Genomic DNA, 24,646 nt, shown 5'->3' with positions numbered 1-24,646 from the left:
AAAGATATCACTTTGCCTCCAATATCCTGAAATGGTAGATTTAAAATATAGCTCCTTAAACACATGCAACATAACCACTTGATGAAAATATTCATGAAAAGCAACAAAGTATGAAATATTAAAATCGGGGGGAAATGACAATAAGAAACATAAAACTAAAACAGGAAAAACACAGACGATGATGTTATATATGAACACAAAAGTACTGGCTAAAAGTGATGTGATAATAATAAAAAGAAAAGATTGAGTCAAAAATAAATTGTTGGGAAAAATGAGGGCATGTACGATTGATTACTCTGTGGCTATTGTAGCCACTTACACAGTGGGATCCATTTCTTGGATATCCTTGAACTTGGTGAATCTTCTTTTCTTCGGGCAGATGGACAGGGCCCCTGCTATAACAGAGCAAGGAGCTGCTATCACTGGGCAGAGGGGGGATTATGGGAGGCTGGTCTGTAAAGTCATAGGACCGAGGAAGTGGAGGACGAGGTGGGACTACTTCCTCTTCCTAAAGATTGTAGAATAGTCACCTTATTTAGATAAGCATATTGAATTAAGTATATCGAAATTCTTTGCAATGGTAAGTTAACTTATATTCACTTTAAGAAAATTAAAGGGACACTGCCAAGTCAAGAGTCTCATATCAAAAAGTAAAACCAAGAATGTTTATGATAGCCAATAACTGGGTTTTAAATTTGGTTGCATCTCATTTTTTCGGTAACCACAGGTTAGATTTACTCTGAAGCTCAACATCAAAACAAATTTATGAAACTACTGTATTTCATTTTAAAAATAGAAGCATTAATTTTAAATATCTCGCTCTGTTTTGTTTAGGTAAATTTAAGAGAAAAAAAAAATTTCTTTCTGGTTGACTTTTATACAAAATTCAAGACAACAGATGCTTTCAACTAGGTTGACAGTATCTCTTTATAGTTGTAATTCCTTTATGGTATGCATGATACACAGCCAACTTATCTATCAGTCATCTCATACACTTAAAAAAATACACCAAACAATGATAAATACTCAAATTACTTAGATTAGAAAAAGTATGACAATGTTAAATTTCTAACATAGATGAAAAGTGGTGATTCAAAATTTTTTACATTAAAAAAAGGGAAGAAGATCACATTCGTTAAAAGCACCAAATTACTGAACCAGTGAAATTTCAAGATTAAGACAATAACAGATATATTTAGAAAACATTTTGGTTATGAATAAATTCTAATTCATGTTTTAATTATAAATTAAAATAATTATAGTAAGAGAAACAATCCAAACTTACCTCATTTTTGTACTTAACTGTTGAGAAAGGCTTTGATCCTATCATACCTATTAAAAAAAAAGTAAACTATAACTACTTACATTAAACATACCTTTTTAAATCTATAGAAAAAAGGAACAATTCCATTTTGCTTATTTTCAACAAAGGCTTTAGTTTCTAACCCCCAGTTTATTAACGTTTTCTGAATTTAAAACCCAATACATTGCTATACAGTAGAAATTAACACATAAAGCCACCATAATTCAATAAAATAAGCCCAGGTTGGGTACATGAGACAAGTGCTAGGGCCTGGTGCACTGGGAAGACCCAGAGGGATCGGGTGGAGAGGGAGGTGGGAGGGGGGACTGGGATGGGGAATACATGTAAATCCATGGCTAATTCATTTCAATGTATAACAAAAACTACTGTAATGATGTAAAGTAATTAGCCTCCAACTAATAAAATAAATAAATAAATAAATAAAAAATGAAAAAAAAAACCAAAAAACAAAACTCATTACATTAAAAATACAAACTGAAATATCTAATTTAAACAACAGTATGGGCAAATGGGTTCTCTCAAATACAACTGGTTTAAGTATGATTTGATACAATCTTTTAGGAGAGCACTTTGGCTGTGCCTATCAAAATGAAAAATGTAAACTTATTTCTCGTTTTCTAGAATCCATTCAGTACTAGCATGTGTGTTTATCATGTACACAGTAATGTTCATTATATCAAAGAAAAACAAAAATAAACTCAACCCACCACCAACCTGGAAGCAATCTACTGAAAAAAATACACTGTTCGTCAACACTGAACTTGATAAATTACAGTTTACCTATACAATGTATTCTGACACACCTGTTACTACACTGTGTTGTTAAGGAGAAAAAAAGCATACCAATGAAAAACAGCAGTTTCCATTATGGGGAAAAAACTACTCAAACCAAAATATTGTGTGTCTTTATAATTACAGACACAAAAAAATGATTTATTTTTGTCTGAGTGTGGCTGGGAGAAATTTTGCTTTCTATGTTACATATAAACGTGGGTACTAATTCATTATTACAAAGTACCTGTTTCCTAATGCCAAAAATTCAGTAAAATAACAAGAGAAATCCAATTCTGCATGTCATTCCATCTAGATAATAATAATATGGTCAATTAGTGTGGAATAAAAGACGACACTAATGTACCTGTTTCCGAAGTGCCTCTCTGCTGCTTGTGTTTGCTCAGTCCTTCCATGACATCCTGAATTCTCCAGAGTTCTTTCTGAATTTGTGCACGCTGAATCCCTGCTGATTCGGTCTATCCGTAAAAATGGATATACCACACACGAGGGTAGGGGGAGGGAGAGAAATCATGAGATACAGTTATAAATTCCACTAAGTACATATCTAAAAAATGAGAACCACATTGGATTTACTTTTGAGACTATTTAATATAATCTGTGTGTCCTTCTCAGTTTTGCAATGTCAATGATGAAAGAAAGCAGAGAAAGAGAAAAATTTAATATTTCAGACCTACATGGTACACTATTTCATATCTTTTCAATAAGCACTGTGTTGCATTATTTACAATCGGGAAGGAATACTGACTAGATGGGACTAAAAATGGGGAACCTCCCCTAAACCAAAACCAACCAAACAACACAAAAGCACAACAGAACAGAAACTCACCAACCTCAAATTAAACAAAACATTTTTAGGGGGAAGAAAAGGAAAGTATTTTAGCTTCCTAAGTTTTAGAAAGACATGCCAAAAAAGAAAGGGCAATTTACAAAATATATTTTGAAGAGTTTTGACTGATAGAGTTAAAAAGAATTTTCAGGACAAATTTTCAGCTTGCCATTTTATTATTGCCATCTTAATTCTAACCTAAAGTTTTATCTACTTTTTTTTAACCTCTAATACCCCATTTCATGACCTTAGGTTAAATACCCTAATTGAAACAAAAATAAGAAATATTGGTAAGGTTCTAACAAAACTCTATGACTCATTGATAAATAGTAAAACAATAAATATCATTTTTAGGACTATAACTTAAGAAGAAACAGGTAAATAAGTACGAAAATTGTCATGATTATGATAGCCCTGAAATGTGATTATGAGAGGGAATATAAACTACACAAATCAGACAGTTGCATATACAGAATATGTATTATTTTTGTAATAAATTAAAAGAATACATATTTCTGTGTACCTGAAAAGTGTTTAATGAAAATCTCATTTTTATTTTATTTTGCACTTCTCTGGTTCCTAGTTACACTGACCAACTTTTCAAACACTTGTTAGCAAACTATGTCATTAAGTTTTCTATCAATTGAAACTATTCATGTTCTTTGTCTATTTTTCTAATGCATTTCTGTTTCTCCAAACCAAAATGAAAAAGTTTTCTGCAAATCTCGTTAATAACTTGTTGAATTTTTAGAGGTTCAAGATACTTCTTCCTAGTATGTCATTTTTCAAGTTTTCTATGTTGTTTTCATTGTTTACTTATGTATTTAACAAACAATTATATATAATATGTTTTATTTGCCTGGTTCTATTCTAAGTGCTTTAAAAAAATCAACACATTTAACCATCATAATAACCCAACAGGGGTAGATACTATTATTATTTTTATTTTACTGAGTGGAAACTGAGGCATATGTAACTGGCCTAAGGTTATATGTACAATGCTACTTCTCATAAGATGTGCCTCCTAGTTTTTCATTTTTTTACAAAGCGTCTAACTACTTGTGGTCTTTATTATACCTTAAAAATATAGAACCATTTTGTGATTTTCTTTTTTGGAAATTTGATTGGAATAGAAATTATGCTTATGGGAAGAATTTTCATTCTGATACTGTTAAATCAGGTCATCAACAACACAGTATAACAATTAATACCTCCCCATTTATTCAGGTCTTCTCTTATGTCCTGTACTAATTAAATATTCATGTGCTCAGTCTCTCAGTCGTGCCCAGCTCTTTGTGACCCCATGGACTATGTAACTTGCCAGGCTCCTCCGTCCACGGAATTTTACAGGTGAGAATACTGGAGTGGGATGCCATTTCCTTTTCCTAAATTTTTGTGATGAATCTTTTTTATTAGGTTAATCAGGACTGCAAACTACTTTGGTTCACAGCTTCTTTTTTATGGCCTATGGCCTAAAAATTAACTTTACACTCTTACTCTTAAGGGGTTATTAAAAATCCCAAGTACCAAAGATTTTGTGGCAGAGTGTATATACTTGCAACATCTAGAGTCTTTAATATCTGGCCTTTTACAAATAAAGTTTGCTGATCCCTTGGTTATATTTTAGATATTTTTTTTAATATTGCATTGAGTAACTTCAATGTACAAAACAGAAGTCACAACCACACACGGCTACTTAAATTTAGATAATTAAAAATTACTAGCAACACTGCAAATGCGCAACAGCTACACTAGCAACATTGAAGGGCCTAAAAACAACATGTGGTTTAGTGATTCTATTTTGGATAGCAGGCACAGAAGACAGGTGACTTTCTATACCAACCTCACTATCCATTTATTGTACTGAACTGTTGAGTCCACTGGGATTCCAATGAAGATTACATAGGGTAACAAGTATGAAGTGACTTTTATTATTATTTTTTAAAACATATATAATCTCCATTCCCCAGGATAATATTTTAACTTGGCTATTAGTATTTTCAGCTTGCAGACAAGAAAACAAACACCTGGACCTGAGCTCCCCAACTCTTCCCAAAATTGGATTCTTGAAGTGACTTTGCAGCAGCTGCAGCAGGCCGAAAGTTGCCACATCTTCCCCTATTCTAATTAATATAGCAGTAAAGACAATGAGCTACAACAGTTTGATAAAGGAGAGGGATTTAAAGTAGAATAGATAAAGTAATTTGATACTTCAATGGCAAGTGACTTCGAGGAGCACAGGGCACCCTGGGGCTCACTATGCGCTCAACAGAATAAAGAACTTTTAAACAACGAGGGATGGGCTACTTTGTGAGACTGTAAGATTCCTATCATTGAAAGCACTGAAATCCAGATGTTAGGTAGCTAGTTCTGCAACGAATGCTGAAGCTGTGAGTGAATTCAACAAGATAGATTGCACAGTACCAGTCAAAGCCAGTTAGAACAACGTAAGCATATTATGATTCTGTACCTGAACTTCACCGAGGCGATCCAGCTGCTCTTGCATCTGGTTCCTGGTAACAGTTACGTCATACTCTAACTTATCATATTCTCTCCACGCTCGTTCCAGTTCCTAAAATCAAAGGGCTTTAATTACTTTCACGGAGAAAATGTGCTGGTATGTTATCGCTCTTGTAATCAATAATGGGCCAAGTACAACATGTTATAACTCATTTCCCTTGACTTTTTTTCCTCTCATTTAGCTCAATTTAAGAAGAATGCTGAGCAACTGAATTATTTATTATTGTGCTGCTGTATTCAAATTTCACTTAAAAAATAAAAAACAAACAAAAATAACCCCCAAACAACTCAAACAAACACACTTTATATTATTTATTCATTCATGACGTCAAAATATTCAGCTGACTGTAGGATCTAAAGGGTTTATTTGGAGAAAATATGTTATTTTATTCATAATAATACATTAATTTTTTCTTGAAAGTGGTTTCTTAAAATGCAGAAGAGGCATAAGTAAAATATTTTCTTATCTGTTGTGATTAACATTTGTCCAGAAATAAAAACACTAAATAGGCTGTAATTTTAGCATGTCAGATTTTCAATAACACTGGAAGCTTGACATAACTTTACTTAGAATAAATATACAGTCATGTAATGATTTCCTTTTCTTGGGATCCAAAATCAATGCAAATGGTGACTGCAGCCACAAAATTAAGACACTTGCTCCTTGGAAGAAAAGCTATGACAAACCTAGATAGCATATTGAAAAGCAGAGACATCACTTTGCCAACAAAGGTCCATATAAACAAAGTGATATGGTGGCTTTTCCAGTACTCATGTATTGATGTGAGAGTGGACCATAAAGTAGGCTGAGCACCAACTGAGCACACTGTTCCAACTGTGGTGCTGGAGAAGACTCTTTAGAGTCCCTTGGACTGCAAGGAGATCAAACCAGTCAATCCTAAAGGAAATCAACCCTGAATATTCATTGGTAGGACTGGCGCTGAAGCTGAAGCTGCTATACTTCAGCTACCTGATGCGAAGAGCTGATTCACTGGAAAAGACCCTGATGCTGGGAAAGACTGAAGGCAGGAGGAGAAGGGGTCGACACAGGATGAGACGGTTGGATGGCATCACTGACTTGATGGACATTAAGTTTGAGCAAACTCTGGGAGATAGTGAAGGACAGAGATGCCTGGTGTGCTGCAGTCCATAGGGCTGCAGAGAGTTGGACATGACTTGGGGACTAAACAATAAAAAATGAACCTAATTCAGCTAACTAATCTAGTGATCCTGCTTGTAGAGACTTGACAGAGGTACTACCCACCTATACTTTTCTTCTTTGGGGAAAGAAAACTACCCCTAAACCTCAAATCAAGAGAAAACTTTCATACTTAATCCTTAACCACCTGTCAGCTATTTAATACAGAATAATTCTACAAGTGCTCAAAAATACATTGTCAGGGAGGATAAAATGACAGTAACAGATTCATCATCCTAAAAGATGATGCTGTGAAAGTTCAGTTCAGTTCAGTTCAGTCGCTCAGTCATACCTGACTTTGCAACTCCATGAACCACAGCACGCCAGGCCTCCCTGTCCATCACCAACTCTCGGAGTCTACTCAAACTCATGTCCGTTGAGTCGGTGATGCCATCCAACGATCGCATCCTCTGTCGTCCCCTTCTCCTCCTGCCCTCAATCTTTCCCAGCATCACAGTCTTCTCAAATGAGTCAGCTCTTTACATCAGGTGGCCAAAGTATTGGAGTTTTGGCTTCAACATCAGTCCTTCCAATGAACACCCAGGACTGATCTTTAAGATGGATTGGTTGGATCTCCTTGCAGTCCAAGGGACTCTCAAGAGTCTTCTCCAACACCACAGTTCAAAAGCATCAGTTCTTCGGAGCTCAGCTTTCTTTATAGTCCAACTCTCACATCCATACATGACTACTGGAAAAGCCACAGCCTTGACTAGACGGACCTTTGTTGACAAAGTAATGTCTCTGTTTTTTAATATGCTGTCTAAGTTGGTCATAACTTTCCTTGCAAGGAGTAAGTGTTTTTCATTTTATGGCTGCAATCATCATCTGCAGTCATTTCGGAGCCTAAAAAAATAAAGTCAGCCACTGTTTCCCCATCTATTTGCCATGAAGTGATGGGACAGTATACCATGATATGAACAAAGCTAGTGGAGGTGATGGAATTCCAGTTGAGCTATTTCAAACCCTAAAAGATGATGCTGTGAAAGTGCTGTACTCAATATGCCAGCAAATTTGGAAAACTCAGCAGTGGCCACAGGACTGGAAAAGGTCAGTTTTCATTCCAATCCCAAAGAAAGGCAATGCCAAAGAATGCTCAAACTACCGCACAATCGCACTCATCTCACACGCTAGTAAAGTAATGCTCAAAATTCTCCAAGCCGGGCTTTAGCAATACATTAACTGTGAACTTCCAGATATTCAAGCTGGTTTTAGAAAAGCCAGAGGAACCAGAGATCAAATTGCCAACATCCGTTGATCATCGAAAAAGCAAGAGAGTTCCAGAAAAACATCTATTTCTGCTTTATTGACTATGCCAAAGCCTTTGACTGTGTGGATCATAATAAACTGTGAAAAATTCTGAAAGCGATGGGAATACCAGACCACCTAACCTGCCTCTTGAGAAATCTGTACACAGGTCAGGAAGCAACAGTTAGAATTGGACATGGAAAAACAGACTGGTTCCAAATAGGAAAAGGAGCACGTCAAGGCTGTATATTGTCACCCTGCTTATTTAACTTATATGCAGAGTACATCATGAGAAAGACTGGGTGAGGTGAAGCACAAGTTGGAATTAAGATTGCCAAGAGAAATATCACTAACCTCAGATATGCAGATGACACCACCCTTATGGCAGAAAGCGAAGAAGAACTAAAGAGCCTCTTGATGAAAGTGAAAAGAAGAGAGTGAAAAAGTTGGCTTAAAGCTCAACATTCAGAAAACAAAGATCATGGCATCCAGTCCCATCGCTTCATGGCAAACAGATGGAGAAACAGTGAAAACAGTGGCTGGATTTGTTTTGGGCTCCAAAATCATTGCAGATGGTGACTGCAGCCATGAAATTAAAAGACACTTACTTCTTGGAAGGAAAGTTATGACCAACCTAGATAGCATATTAAAAAGCAGAGACATTACTTTGTCAATGAAAGTCCGTCTAGTCAAGGCTATGGTTTTTCCAGTAGCCATGTATGGATGTGAGAGTTGGACTATAAACAAAACTGAGTGCAGAAGAATTGATGCTTTTGAAGTGTGGTGTGGAAGAAGACTCTCGAGAGTCCCTTGGACTGCAAGGAGATCCAACCAGTCCATCCTAAAGGAGATCAGTCCTGGGTGTTCACTGGAAGGACTGATGTTGAAGCTGAAACTCCAATCCTTTGGCCACCTGATGCGAAGAGCTGACTCATTGGAAAAGACCCTGATGCCGGGAAAGATTGAGGGCAGGAGGAGAAGGGGACAACAGAGGATGAGATGGCTGGATGGCATCACTGACTCAATGGACACGAGTTTGAGTAGACTCTGGGACTTGGTGATGGACAGGGAGGCCTGGCGTGCTGCAGTCCATGAGGTTGCAAAGAGTCGGACACGACTGAGTGACTGAACTGAACTGCACAGACTCAGTGGCTGTCCAGCAATGAGAGGAGATGGCATTGCCAGGCAGACACGGAACCTCTCTTGTAGAAAAGTTGAGAGGGAGATCAAAGCTGCTGTGTGTGTGCTCAGACGCTCAGTCATGTCCGACTCTCTGCAACCCCGTGAACTGTAATCCACCAGGCTCCTCTGTTTATGGGATTCTCCAGGCAAGAATATTGGGGTGGGTGGCCATTTCCTCCTTCAGGCGATCTTCAAGACCCAGGGATTGAATTTGCATCTCCTGTGTCTCCTGCATTGGCAGGCAGATTCTTTACCACTGAGCCACCTTGGAAACCCAAAGCGGCTACAGGGGCAGCTAAATCCGAGAACATTTTAGTATGGTGGGGAATTCTTGTCTTTAACAAAAAAACCAGAGATCTACAGGCAGAGCCTACTTTGCTAATGTTCTAGGGGTGAGGAAACACAATATACTTTGAATTTCCCTAAGCTGGAGAATCCTGCCATTCCACTGTACCAGTGCTGCTATCCTGCTGTGCCTGTTTCTGCCTTGCCCTCTGGGCTCCTCCAGCATGATCACGTGTGAGGAGTAACACAAGTCAGTGGGAAGCAGCCAGCACCAGGGCAGCCCTGGCCCATACCAGCCCTCCCAACACCTGGCCAAGCGTCTCATTAAAGAGTTTAGTGGCTTATCCCAGTACAAGGTTAAAATCTTTAAATGTGACATTAGCATTTTTTGTCAAGAAGATAATATCTAGGTACACTAAGGCAATTAAAAGGGGTGATGAGTTGCACATATACAATTATCTTAAAATCACAGGCGCAAGTCAGGAAACACAGCAGTGCTTTCAATAAAGACCTGGACTTTCCAAGCCATATAGTTAGGAGCATGAGATAAATCCTGAGATTTAGAACCATACGGACGAACCTCATAATGTTAAGAGAAGCCAAACAGTATATCCTATATGATTATACTTTAACAAAGTCCAAGACAGGCAAACCTAATATATAGTTTAAAAGTCAGGTAGTCGCTTTTTTTGGGGAGGAGGCAGTCATGGAGGAGAGAGCATCCTATTAAAATGCAATGCCTCGATAAGGATGTTGGCCATGTCTGTGCAGTTAATCTGTGTACTTTTCTGAGAAAATGTTTTACTCTAACAAGGTTTTAAAAAAAAGTGCATGTGCCTGTGTGGACTTGCTACAAGGATGGCAGAAAACTTTTAAAAAATTTGACTCAGTCTAAGTTTACAGCATGGAAGAAGCAAATTTTAATAGTGGTTACTTCTTTATGGTCTATACTGAGATAAGATTTGGCTACTGTAGGGGGAAAAACCCAAAGTTTAAGTAGGTCTGCAACATTCAGAGGCAACGAAACCCCAGACTACCAAAAAGAGATGAAAGAGAATTTTAATATGTAACTACAGAGCCACGGCAGCAATGTATTGTGGGCTTTATCAAGAAGGGATTAAGACTGATGATTCATTTCCAAGTTTTTAATGTAATAAGAACTTTCCTTTCCTTGTCCAGAACCAATGGCAATTTATAATAAAATCTACCCATGGGAATAGTCACACAATATGATACACATGAATGTAGATGTTATTACATTATGCTTAGAGCTAATAAGACTGGTCTGCTTCTGGTTTGCCTCTCAAGCAGTGTTCCTGAGTTCTAATCTAAGAAATGTTTATCTACTGTTCTATTTTTTATTAAAAAAAATGTCAAGCATAAGAAATTGGCAGTAGATTTTGCTTCAAAATAGAGATGAGGGAGTAATACAGATACAGTGTAATTATTAGCTTCTTTTTGCCTTTCCATTGTGTCCTTTGCACAGCAAGGAGATCAAACCAGTCAATCCTAAAGGAAATCAACACTGAATATTCACTGGAAGGGCTGATGCTGAAGCTGAAGCTCCAACACATTGGCCACCTGATGCGAACAGCTGACTCATTATGCTGGGAAAGACTGAGGGCAAAAGGAGAAAGGGGCGACAGAGGACGCGATGGTTGGATGGTATAACTGACCCAAAGGACATGAGTTTGAGCAAACTCCGGAGACAATGAAGGACAGGGAAGCCTGGCATGCTGTAGTTCATGGGGTTGCAAAAGGCTGGACATTACTTAGCAACTGAACAACAACAAAATTAGCTTCTTAAGCTCCAACAACCCTTCATGTTTAAATATTACAGATTAATGTCCACAACTACACCTTGGAAAATTAAAATACTGCAGTATTTAAATTTGGCTTCCCTGGTAGCTCAGCAATCTCCCTGCAATGCAGGAGTTGTGGGTTCAATCCCTGGGTCAGGAAGATCCTCTGTAGAAGGAAATGGCAACCCACTCCAGCACTCTTGCCTGGAAAATCCCATGGACAGATGGGCCTGACAGTCCATGGGGTTGCAAAAGAGTCTGACCTGACTCAGCGACTAAACAGCAAACAACAATTTAAACTTACCATTATGTTTTGGTGATTAGGCACAAAAAATATTAATTTTGGCCATTATTACCCAATGATAACAATTCTGCCAACTGGGTATCAGAACTAGTTGATTTTTGAGTTGATGTAGAGATTCCTTGGCATAGATATTAACAATGTGTTTAGAATTTGAATAATTAAAAAAAATATTTTAAATGATTTTATACTTGCCTTAGTATATAACTGCATCAGAGATAAAAATCACTACTTACTAAACACATAACGTATCTTATTATACTATCTAATAATGACTAGTGTATTGGCTTTTTTAAACATAAAAAGATGTTACAAGGGACAAATTCAAACTATATAAAGCGAGGTTCAACTAAATCAGGTATGGTTATGGAACTACCTTAATTTTAAATATCTAGTTTATGATAACAATTATAGTCATTTTACTTTTTTGGCTACTTATAATCTTTAACTTACTGGCTAGTTACAATCTTTAACTCATATATTTAGTTTCTCCTCTAATCTTCTCTTTGAAACAAAATAATATTCCATCTAAAAAAGAATGGTTGCTTTTTATTGTACAAATTGAAGATATAATGCATTTTTCTAATAATAAAAGCAGACTAGAACACAAGAAAAGATAAAAAGATCTAATATGCTTCCCCTTTGTTAGCAATTTTGTGGATTTTCTTATAATCCTCCTCAGACATATACAACGGAAATTTCCAAATATAAACAAATGTAGCCAACAAACACCCAAATGCAAAAGTTAATCAATACATGATCAATCTGGTTTCACCTACAGAATCCATTTTCCATCCTCATGGGATCATTTCAAAGCAAGTACCAGAGATTATATTGTTTCACTTATAAACACTTCAGAAAAGAAACAAAAATGAAAAAGATAAGATAAATTCTAATGAATTCTAATAATTAATACGCTTCCCTGTTGGCTCAGATGGTAAAGAATCCGCCTGCCATGCAGGAGACCTGGGTACAAGCCCTGGCTTGGGAAGACCCCCTGGAGAAGGGAAAGGCTGCCGCTCCAGTATCCGTGCCTGGAGAATCCCAGGGACAGAGGAGCCTGGAGGTTACATACAGGCCACGGGTTCTCAAAGAGTCAGACACAACTGAGTGATTGAGCACACACATGTTTTCTTGAAAAATATATTTAAAAACTTATTTATTTTTAGCGGTGCTGGGTCTTCGTGGCCGTGTGGGCTTCCTCTCGTTGCGGCCAGCAGGGGCTACTGTATGGCTGTGGTGCTCGGCTTCTCACTGTGGTCGTTTCTCTTGATGCACAGCTCAGGCTCTAGGGAAGGGCTCAGCAGTTGTGTGCATGGGCGTAAATGCCCTGGCATGTGGGATCTTCCCAGACCGGGGACTGAACCTGTGTCCCCTGCATTGGCAGGCATATTCTTAATCACTGGACCACCAGGGAAGTCCTAAAAAAGTATTTTAAATTGTAAGTTTCCCTGTCTATTCCTTTGCTACCTATTTGTTGAAGAGAATCGGTCACTTGTTCTGTAGAATTTCTCTGATGCTTGCTTGATTCTGTTAACTGAATTCCTGTGGTATTGCTTAGCTTGCTCTTCTGTTTTCTATGTTTCCTATAAACTCGTAGTTAGATGCTGAGATTTGCTGAGATTCAGACTTGATTTTTGATTCCCCCGAACCCCACGAGTTTTGCTGGGTACTTTCCACTGCAGCATTTCAGGAGGTTTATCACCCCTAGCTGCCTCTGTTTCTAGGATGTTGTATTACAATCATGAAAAAAACCAGTGTATTTAAAAATCATCATGAAATCTTTCAAAGTGTATTTCATGACAATCCATGTATGTCAATAGATTTGTTTAAAAAAAAAATCACATTTTGCTATATCTATAATTCTCAGTAGCTCTGTGTGATATGGAGAAGAAGATGAAGATATTTCAAGTGCAGGCTTCTCTTCAAGGTGGTTTATCTGTCCTCTTCCCCCGCCCATTAAACTTTATCCATTCTAGTCTAAAGTCTCCATTGACTTAAGTCCCTCCCATGCAGAATCTGGTCTAGAACATAAATTTAAAGTTACTGGAAGTCTATACAAAATGCTTATTCACTGTAACTCTGGGTAATCTGTTTCATTTTTCCATTTTTAACACAGTAGTAATAGTACCCCTGCCAAAGGGTTCTTAAGTGGCTTAACTATGTGTGAAAACACTTATAATGGAATCTGGCACCCAATAAACTGCTCCAGAAATATTCACGTTTACTACTATTCATATATTGGTCCTATTCTGCAGTGGATAAGTGCATAAGCCATGTATTAGCATGATTCAGGATGATTGGGGGGCTTTATAGTTGTTTTCTTTAAATTTCAACTTTATTTTTATTTACTTGTTCATGTATTTCTTTGGTGCCAAACCCAAGATTGAACCATGGAATTCTGATTGTAGATGTTTCAGTAACAGAATCTAGATTTGATTCCATGTTCCAGAAAATACAAATTATGTAACTACAAAGAGTAAAGTGGAATAGAAAATACAGAAGTCATAGAATAAAAAAATCCTAGGGACTCCCCTGGTGGCCTGGTGGTTCAGACTTCACCTTCCACTTTAAGGGACGTGGGTTTGACCCCTGGTCAGGAAGCTAAGATCCCACATGCCTCAAGGTAAAAAAATCAAAACATAAAACAGAAGCAGTATTGCAATGAATTCAATAAATACTTTAAAAATGGTCCACATGAAAAAAAAAATCTTAAAAGTCCTGGATTTAGGTGTTGATCTGTTTTTAATTGGTCATGTCATTTTGGAAGTCATTTAACCTCCATGAACCTGAGTTGCTTCTTCATCTGTGCAGTGGAGGTAATGAAAATGAAAATAACATGGAAATAATTATTACATCTACTTTGCACATTATCTGCTTAAGGATCAAACTGGATAATATATGTACACAACACAGAAATACAAATCTATTTTGCTATCATTATTGGGTGAGCCCTAAATTCTCATCTAAGGCATGTGAAGAGCATCTGCTTTACCTGGCTCCTTGAGTTGTCAGAGAGAATAAAAGCAACACTGCTGAATGAATAAAGCATGAGAATATTTCTCTTACAATCAGAGATAAAGCCTAAATGTAAACTTCCTGAGAAAGGTGACTGGAGCAGATGCTTAGCCCTCTGCCCACCTGATTTCAAGGCACTGTGGTCAACTCCCCGTGTGCTGGTGTTCGTGGTCAATTAACTCAGGTGCTTTGGAAATGCTGGTGAATTAAGGACCCGGGGGCAACTGCGACCAAGGAGTGAGAGATAGCCCAGCCTCCCCACCTCTCAGTGGGAAATCTAGAAATATTTAGCTCATTTCCTCAGAGGGTCCCTACTAGTCCACAGTGGCGACCAGCTCAGCAGTGAACCTCCACCGACTCTTCTCCCCGCCACTCTCCCCACCCCGCACCGTCTCCTTCTCCACACTTCCTCCATCACTTTCGCCTCCTGGAAACAGCTCCCAGGTCCTCATCCCCGGCTCTGCTTTCAGAAAAAACCCAAACTAAGACAGCGACATGCTGAAAATTTTCAAGGGATAATTGACTGTTACAATAATCCTTCCCACTAATTAGGCTTAGGTCAAAAAGAAGCAGAATAAAGTAAAAAAAAAAAATTAAAAACAAAGAAAAAAAGAAGCAGAGGGCAGGAGAGCACACAAAGACATCATCTGCTTTAAAGCACACTCATGCGTGAGTGTGTGTGTGTGTGTGTGTGTGTGTGTGTGTGTGTGTGTGTTGGGTAGGGTTTAGAGAGAAGAGACGCTGTATCAAGAATTAAACACATATGAAACACTGCTTTACATGTTTATCATGTATTAAACCTTGGTTTTAATACCTCAGTGGCCAAGCAGGTGAGATCAAAGCTTTGCTCTATGGAGGCCTAACATCATATCTTATATCTTTTATATCTCAGGACCTGGATTGGAACCGACGCCCCAAAATCAACTGTGAAAGAATCAGAGGAATCCTTTGGGATTCTGTTGCCAGAGATGTAACTTAAGTCTGGTCGACATCCAGTGAGTTCTAACCACTTGTAGCCCTAAGCTACAAATATGAGTAAGTTTGCTTAAAGGCACGGATAACATAGTTTGTATTCTATGCATTAAGACCTCTTAGAAGAACATATTGAGGGTTTGTAAATGACCAGTGAATAATGCTGATGGCAAAGGAAAAAAAAATTCCCAGGAAAGTGATCATATGTGATAACAACCAGAAAGTGAGATACTCAAAATGATCATTTCTTGGAATGTATCTGATAAACTTCCATCAGGACTGGAGGTATCTTGGGAGAGAGCCTACAGATGAGATTTAAGTTATGAAACCTGCTTAGTAAGGGAAGAAATAATAGTTCAATTAAACACTATACATCTCTAAAACTTTCTATAACAGACACCAAATTGTGAAATAGTTTCCAACTCAATTTTGATTTGACTCAGGTTGTCAAACAAATTCCAAGCTTTTCACTACCTTGGCACTGACAGCGTAACCCGTCTTTCCCTTCCTTCCCTCATATTTCCCACCCTTGATTCCAGCCAGCTACTCAGTTCTAGTTCTTGCTTCTCCAAATACGCCCTTCACATTCTCATCTCTCAGCTATGGTTCAGAGCGTTTTGTCCTGTGTGGGCTGCCCTTCACTTCACCTTTCCTCCATATCCTACCCATTACTGATGCACTATATGACTACTTCCTTGTAGATAACATTTCTTTATGAAGATATTATAAAAAGCTTATGTAGATCTAAGGCTTCAGGATTATGGACAGAAGACCTGGAGTTGACCTCGAGGAGGTATTGCATTCAATTAGCTTTATAACGCTGGGTAAGTCATTCGGTTCATTCATCACAGTTTTTTAATTTGGCTGCGGCGGTCTTAGTTGTGCCATGCAGGATCTTTTGTTGTGGTGCAGGCTCACTTGCCTCACAGAATGTGGGCTCTTAGTTCCTTGACCAGGGATTGAACCCATATCCCCTGCATTGCTCTGGACCACCAGGGAAGTCCCCAATTTATCACATTTTTAATGCACACCCTATATTGCTGAATGCTAGAGTTACAAAGGTGAATGAGATATGGTTCTGATTTCAAGGAGGTCACAACTGCAAAGATATTAAATTCTTAAAATATCTGTATACACCAGTCTATAATTAAGAAACTCAGATGAGATAATGGAAGTAACAGTATTTTTGTTTGTTTGTTTTAAAGAATGCTAAGACGCTTCAGTTGTATCTGACTGTGTGTAACTCTATGGACCTTAGCCCACCATACTCCTGTCTCCATGGGATCCTCCAGGCGAGAATACTGGAGCGGGTTGCCATTTCCTACTCCAAGGAGGGAATCTTCCCAACCCACGGATCAAACCTGTGTCTCCTGCACTGACAGGCATGAAGAATAGGTGTATTAAATATAAAGTACTTAAGAGTCACAAAAACCAAGTTATGATTTATATAAAACCATGGTATATTCCTTTAAAAGCAGTCCATGTTTGGAAAGTGAATTTAGTGTTTATTTTTATTTTTTTTCATTTATTTTTATTAGTTGGAGGCTAATTACTTTACAATATTGTAGTGGTTTTTGCCATACACTGACATGAATCAGCCATGGATTTACATGTGTTCCCCATCCCGATCCATGTTGAGAGTCTGGTAGCTTCCCAGCTGGGAAAGACCTCTCTTAGTTAAGTTACACTGTCTGAGGTCTTTCTTCAAAGGTAGCTGCTCCCTGAACAGCCCACGGAAGGAACACACAAGGGTGTGTTTGCAGTTTTCTGTAACAGATGGCTTTTTTCCCTTTCAAAGGGCTGCCTGGGCAGGTGCTCTTACTATGTTTAGAAATGAGTACGTCATCGGATCTAAAGCAGACTCTTTAAACTCGTAAAACACTCAATTTATAAACTCTTAAGTAAGACTTTTAGATTTGGTAATCCCAGGAGACTCTTTATTATGAAGTAACTGGACTATGGGTTAAAGGTTCTGCTAATTATATTTCTTACTCAAAACTATCATCTAACCTTAGATCACACTGCAGCTGTAAAATGGTAATGCTGGCGGCTTCTTAAAAGCATTTCTCGGGAGCCTTTAATTGAAACGGCTGGTTCAATGAATCCAATTATCACCTTCCAAAAATTATTCTAACATGACATTTATTTTCCTAACAGCAGCAACTTTTAACATTATAAAGAACTTTTCATCTTCATAATATATAAACAGGTGTGTTGACGTTTCCTGTAAAACTATTTCACAAAGAACACAAGGCCTACTAATTAAAAACACAAAGACCACCCTTTATTTTTGTTAGTCTTAATTAAGAGCAACAAATTAAAATTTTGTAATAGTAAAGAAAAATCCTACAGAAAGCCCAATTAAAATGATATAAATTAAATTGAAAAAAAAAAAGACTGCATACCAGCTAGGAAGGAAACTTCACTACTTACTGCAGTGGCTCGAGAGAGCTCACGACACGTGCTGAGCAGCCCATTTTGTAAATCGTCCCTCTGAAGCACCACGGTCTGAATGGCTGCTGGGTTATCTGCATTCATTTCTATCTCTTGGCTGGCTGACAGCAAAGCTTGCTCAAGCGTGTACTATTATAATAAAAAAATGATTACACTTAATGTTCTGCATCATCGAATTAATTCTTTTCTACTTCAGTTATCAGTGTCCTGATAATCATCATATAAAGTAACATCAGTTGTAGATAATAAACATAATTGTCCTACTTTCTCCTTGTGGAGCTGCTGAAGTTTCTCCTCCAGAGCGTGTACCACTTTATCTTGCTCACACAGTCGGCTTAACTTGGCCTAGGTTACAGAGAAGATGTCTTTTGTTAGCAGTTTTTAATTTTTCCTGTAATTGGATTTAGGCATAACAAAAAAAACCCCTCATTTAAAACAGCCAAGGAATAGCTAATCAGGTCAATCTTCATTTCAATCAATAAAATAAAAATTAAAATATAGAATATAGAGATAGGACACTTTAAAAAAATGCATATAAAGTAAAAAGGCATTTTCCACCATACTATTTAACTTACATAATTCAAAATATTCTTAGTAATCAGGTAGTCTCCTATGACTTCAGCAAATCATTTTAATGTGGTTAAGATATTTTCTCTACAAACTGCTGAAGAGTTTAAGTAACTTATGCAATTCTTAATTAAAACAGACTGGATTCTCTTCTTATATTTTTAAAATTATGCTTTTCATGTCCTTCAGAAAAAATCGCTTCTAACTATAATAATACAAGCAAAAACACTGCTAATGGAGAAAAATAACTTTCAACAGTTTTAATGTTTTAAGTTCTTGGTAACACCTCAATTTCCCATCAGGTGGGATACACTGAAATGAGGAGCTCAGGGGAGTAAAACCAGCAGAAATGAGGGAAGGATGAGATATAAGTAAGGAAGTTAGTGACGTAAACCACGATTAACAGCAATAACAAAAGGGTGCAGTGACAGAATTCCTAGAGGTTGACACTTTCTCCAGATGACTTTTACTTTGTCTCTAACCCTTCATAATTTTATATCAGAAATACTCTTTACTTTCATTTAAATGATTCTAAATTTGTTCAACTGCTAACTACGGGGGTGGGGTGGGTAGAGGACAAATCAGGGAGTGAGGATTTAATTGAATCTAAGTGCAAAAGAAGAAAATGTTATTTATTTGATGTCATTTTGGAGGGCAGAACAGGAAGAGGAAACCTTTCTTGTCATGCTTATTCCCAATGTTGTGGCAGAGCATTGATAATACATTGCATGCTAATACTTACATCCATATCTATTTCTTCGGGTCTGTATTTGTATAATGTGCCTCTGCATTCATCCTGTGACAGCTATAAGGGAAAATGTCACACAGCAACTTTAAAAATGATAAAAAATATACATTTACTTAGCCTACAGTAAATATCTTAATTTATATAACAATAACAGAAATGGGTTTTTTAATGATTCTTTTAAAAAGTTTAGTTCAAACACAGATCATTACAAAAATAGAAAATTATTGAACATCAATACAATCAATATGCAAGATACATAAGAATGATGCTAACTTCAGCTTGTCAGACAAAATAAGAAGCTGGTCAAATAAAATTATGCAGCACCTTATGTTTTCCATTTGCGAGACACACACTATTTTAATGAAAAAAACTGACAAATACAATCATAGCAGCTGTATTGAATCAAATCTCGAATCAGGCATTATTTCAGCAGTCAAAACCGTGCTTTCAATGGTATACACATAACCACACAACTGTGTATGTGTACACTCAGATGCCAACACATCTTTGTACAATTTTATTAACAAAACCTAGAACACACTGTATACATATACGTAATATATAAACACACATACACAGTATAGACTTATCTTGTTCCTCTGTCTTAAGAACTAAAAGAATGGAGGAAAAGGATGGGTTTAATTGAAAAGAGGAAAAGCACTCAGAATCTCTTAAAACTGAAAGTCTACATTATAAATATGGACGGCCAAATTTCATAAAAAGTACAGATGTGTTTGCTGACACCATTTGTTTTATTATGTTGTAATGAATTACTATTCACTGTATTTAAACACCCTATTTTCGGCTTCTTCCAAGTATCTTTCGGTCAAGCCAATACTTATTTCTGACTGTGCTTACCAAGATTCCAATAAGCCATCCCAGTCAGCTGTACCACAGACTATATCATAGTGCCTCTGCAGGGAAAACTGTAGTTTTTCTCCTGTCTTTTCACTTTATACTGACTGCTAGACAGTGTAAGAAAAACACAGTAGGAAAATGTAATTGGGGCTCAATGCATGTTCATGAAATGGTATACGTTTTCTCAAAACGGGGACAGGAATAATGTCCCAACTACATTCTAGATTGGAAAATTAAATTACACTACAAATGTATAAGAATGTAGAAGTTACAACTATATATGTCTTCTCTGTAAAAAACTGACATGTATATCTCAAGAAGGCATTATTTAAACAGTAGATAACTTTAAATGGATCTAGGAATGTGGAAATCAGAAGTTTAAAAAAGGTAATAAGCATTCCAAACATACAATAATCAATCCTGGTTTCCATGTTTCACTTCAAGACATTGCTTTCACGTACCTCATGCAAATGATTCTGTGACTACTTAAGGGGTATGCACGGTGATTATTAAACCATAGAACTTTCATAGGAAAGAACATCACATGAAAAATGAATTTAATGACAAAAGTCAGAATATTTATGCACTATTTTAAAATAAAGGCCACTAAATATGTCCTGAAAAGTGTTGATTGTCATTCTAAATAAAAGCACCTAGATCCAAGAAGAGTTTATACTTCTATCTAAAGAAAGTAAAGAAAATCTAAATTTTAAAATGCTGACATCCATGACAAAAAAAAAATGTCAGAAACACCAAAATCAGTATTTCTCATTTATAAAAAATAAAAGATGTAAAGCCTTTAGCTGCTAAATGTCTACAAAGACTTTGCTTATTTAATATTTAAAGTTAAACACCAAACAGCTTTACTAAACCATGGAACGTATATTTGGGCATAAATAGTGTTATATCTAGATTAAAATGTGATTTCCATCTTATAGCCCAAGTCAAAGAGAAAAAGCCAAGTATTTAAAAAATGCAAACTCAGTGATTTATAATAATTATTTTGGATAATGGTATAACATTTTTATTTAGGGGATCTCACTGCATTTTCATATGAGTTGGCATATTTTATAAAGGAAAGATGTATATTGTGTACTTATAATTGTAGAATGCTATTTCCTGAAAACTATAGAAGTAATATTACACACAAATTAATTTATTTTGTTGTACCTGTATTTTTGGTACCAGTGAAGATTTATCTAAACCTTTTATCGACTTATTCAATAAAGATAACTGGATATCAGCTAATAAAATCTTAAAATAATTAACCTTCCACTATGCATTTCTTTTGCCTGTCAAGAAAAGCATAAGAAAACAAGATGGTTCTTTAAATAATTAACTTTGTCTTTTTTAAACTGGAGTACAGTAGATTTACTAAAAAATTAACTTTTAAGCATGGCCCATTTCCTATTACTGATTATAATTACTGATGATTTTTTAAGAAAAGATGAATTTATTTATTAAAAAAAATTTTTTTTTTTAATTTGGCCACACCACAAGGCTTGAGGGATCTTAGTTTCCCAAACAGGGACTGAAACTGAGTCACGGCAGTGAAACTGCCGAGCCCTAAACCTGGACCACCATGGAATTCTAGAATATAATTTATTTAAAAAAATTTCCATCTAGAATCAAAGAAGTTTACTATTTTGTTCTCCACATCAAAATCCTACTAATAAGAAAAATTAACTTCATGAATACTCTGATTAACTAAGTTCTACATGAAATAATGTTTCATGGCAATATTTTTAATCATTTTTCAAACACATCTTTAGCAAGAAAGTTCTGAGTTTGAATACTGTTGTTTGAGGTACCTAGGCAACACTAAAGTGACAGAGGGTTACTTAAGTAATTAATTCAGTTTGAGAAGCATATTATATAGACTTTACTGATTATATAAGGATATGCATTATATTATATTTAGAAATTCAGAACTTTTTCATAGTATAGTATCATAATCTTTTTAAAAATTGGTTTGGCATTAAGTTCAAACAAAATCACTTTTGCCAGTTAAAACTGAACCTTCTACAGTACCCCATTTAAGTATGTAAAATATATATATGTGTGTGTATATATATATCTCTTTTAAAGCATATGAATATATATATAAAAGACAAAAACAGATCTGAGGGGAAATATTTCGATAAAATTAGACATGTCCTACAAAAACTCAAAAATGCTCTTAAGGCTATGCATGCATATTTGCTAATCAGTCTGTATCTTTTAAAACAACTGTCATGTGATTAATTTCACTGATATTAATTATGCTATAAAAATTTAAGAACAAATTGTACTTGTGAAAGGAGATAGAATGGTTAATAGAACCAGAGGAATTTTCAAACTTGATGCTCACTTAACATTTGCTTTGGTTCAGTTTTAGGTTCTTTTTATAATTTTAAGAAAATTTTAAGAAAATAAGACTAATTTTAAGAAAATTACTGGGACTTCCCTAGTGATCCTGTGGTTAAGACTCCATGCTTCCACTGTAGGGGGTGTGGATTCAATCCCAGGTCAGGGAACTAAGATCTTGCATACTGAATGCTGCCCTCCCCACCCCCCCACCAAAAAATTACTGCCTAGGTTATTTCTCAGGTGTCCTCTTTCTTTTAGGAAAATGGAAACACAGAGGGTCTCCTGAGAGAAAACCTGAAATGGCTATGACTCAGAATAAATGGTCATAAAACACTGTTATGTTATGTCATGTGCCAACTCTTGTGACGCTATAGAATGTAGCTCGCCAGGCTCCTCTGTCCATGGGATTTGCCAAGTAAGAATACTGGAGGGACTTCCCTGGTAGTCCAGTGGCTAAGGCTCCATGCTCCCAATGCAAGGGGCCCAGGGTTCAATCCCTGGTCAGGGAAGTAGATCCCACATGCTGCAACTAAGACCCAACACAGTCAAAGAAATAAATAAAAACAAATATTATTTAAAAAAAAAAAAAAAGAATACTGGAGTGGGGTGCCATTTCCTTCTCTTAGGGGATCTTCCTGACCCAGGGATCGAACCCGAGGTCTCTTGTGTCTCCTGCATTGACACAAGGATTCTTTACCTCTGCGCCACTTGGGAAGCCCATACTGCCACTTTCTTTTCAGCTAAACTTCAGGAACCTATCAACACAGCATTGCAATGCAATCCCAGAAAAGCAAACCATCAGGTGTACAACAAAAAGTTTCACAAAGATTTTCTTTCAATAATAACACCAGAAGGAAAATCTGGAGAAAAACAAGATGTAATTTCAATTCATAGAAGTCTATATAGACAGAATTTAAGAACTGTGTCTGTCACTTTTACCTATCAGGGATGCTCTGCCAATGATTAATCACTTTACTACTGGGTAGTTAAAGAAAAGAATTATCTAAAAACTCCCTAGACTGGACAGCACTGATAGTCAATATTGATTACCTGGCTGCCCATATCGCAAACTCAGGCAGGGCTGCTGCTCTCAGACCTTCAGATCTTCCTGTTCTGTGCAACTTCAGGTTGTTTTTTTCTTTCAAGAATCAGTATGTGGAAATATGTGTATATAAATCTATTACTCTTTCAGTATTCAAGGTCAGTGATGCTATGGAAGACCAGTCTCAGATAAACTCCATGTTTTTTGAAAAACGCCAGTGAGCTTCTAGTGCAGCTGAATGATTTCAATCAGCAATGAATTCTGCACCATCAGCCTTGATTACCCATCAATATAAAAAAGAAAAATCAAACCAAACAGAAAATCTCAGCTCTTACTTATTGGAAATAAGCAAAATGTGAAAAACAAAAACACAACCTGTTAGAATAAAAGGTCTTCGATTTCATGTCAGTCAGCATTATATAAAATTAGAAACTGACAGCTTTGGATGCTGAAAAAGGTTATCAATTCCGGATCAAGTCCTAAGGTTCATTTCAAAAGGTGTGGCTTTTTGGAATGAAGTGTCAAGGTTCTATAATCTCAAGACTTTAAGAATGGAGATTCCTTTTTCTTTTGAAGAGTAAAGCTGTTTAACTTTAAATATTTAATAGTTTATCTCCTTGTTGCAAATTAAAAACTATGCTCAACCACATACTCTACATGTTTTGAAAACTGGGCTCAGAAATAAGAGTCACCCTCCCGCCAACTGCTTCAGTCTCCCAGTTACAAGTTCCATCATGCAGACCTCAAGGCACCTTGAGGCAAATCAGAGACCTTTAAAGCCAGTGCAAGTTCAAGGTGCTTCTTTTACCAGGTGCTTTTACATATTTCAATTAAAAGGTATATTCATTTTTCATGTTAGTTAATTTTCTTCCTCGGTATGATTTTGAAAATATTGTGACAGGTCATAGGCCACAGTTAATTTGAGGGTGTTGAAGTGGAAGAAGCTAAGCTGATGTTGCAAAACACACAGCTAAGAACAACTAGACCATGAAATACAAAACAGAAAAAAAAAAACAAAACAAAAACACAAACTGGAGAGGAATGCATAACATGACTTCTTTTGCAGATCTGCAGATTACCGAGGTCCTAAATTCAAGCTAGCCAGCGCCATGGCACATATTTTGAGTTAGGGAAGAGAACGGGTTAAGACATGAAGACCA

The 24,646-nt window shown here is 36.7% G+C and overlaps 1 protein-coding gene across 23 annotated transcripts in view; it reads right to left on the bottom strand.

The window, feature by feature from the left end:
* Positions 1 to 24,646, bottom strand: part of PLEKHA5 (pleckstrin homology domain containing A5) — a 251,395-nt gene that overhangs the window by 20,548 nt on the left and 206,201 nt on the right. For 8 of the 23 annotated variants that reach the window (XM_070453693.1, XM_070453690.1, XM_070453695.1 and 5 more), the window contains 8 exons: positions 19,813 to 19,848; positions 19,232 to 19,294; positions 18,187 to 18,267; positions 17,902 to 18,051; positions 5,416 to 5,517; positions 2,463 to 2,574; positions 1,286 to 1,332; positions 320 to 508 (listed from right to left, as the gene is read on the bottom strand). In XM_070453693.1, coding sequence (XP_070309794.1) covers positions 320 to 508; positions 1,286 to 1,332; positions 2,463 to 2,574; positions 5,416 to 5,517; positions 17,902 to 18,051; positions 18,187 to 18,267; positions 19,232 to 19,294; positions 19,813 to 19,848 — 780 coding nt within the window. The remainder of the gene's footprint in view (positions 1 to 319; positions 509 to 1,285; positions 1,333 to 2,462; positions 2,575 to 5,415; positions 5,518 to 17,901; positions 18,052 to 18,186; positions 18,268 to 19,231; positions 19,295 to 19,812; positions 19,849 to 24,646) is intronic. The other 15 variants (XM_070453697.1, XM_070453703.1, XM_070453702.1 and 12 more) reach the window with 3 other exon arrangements.

The sequence above is a fragment of the Odocoileus virginianus genome, chromosome 23 (genome assembly GCF_023699985.2).
Source record: "Odocoileus virginianus isolate 20LAN1187 ecotype Illinois chromosome 23, Ovbor_1.2, whole genome shotgun sequence".
Classification (NCBI taxonomy): Eukaryota; Metazoa; Chordata; class Mammalia; order Artiodactyla; family Cervidae; genus Odocoileus; species Odocoileus virginianus.
This window is presented reverse-complemented; position numbering and strand designations above follow the sequence as displayed.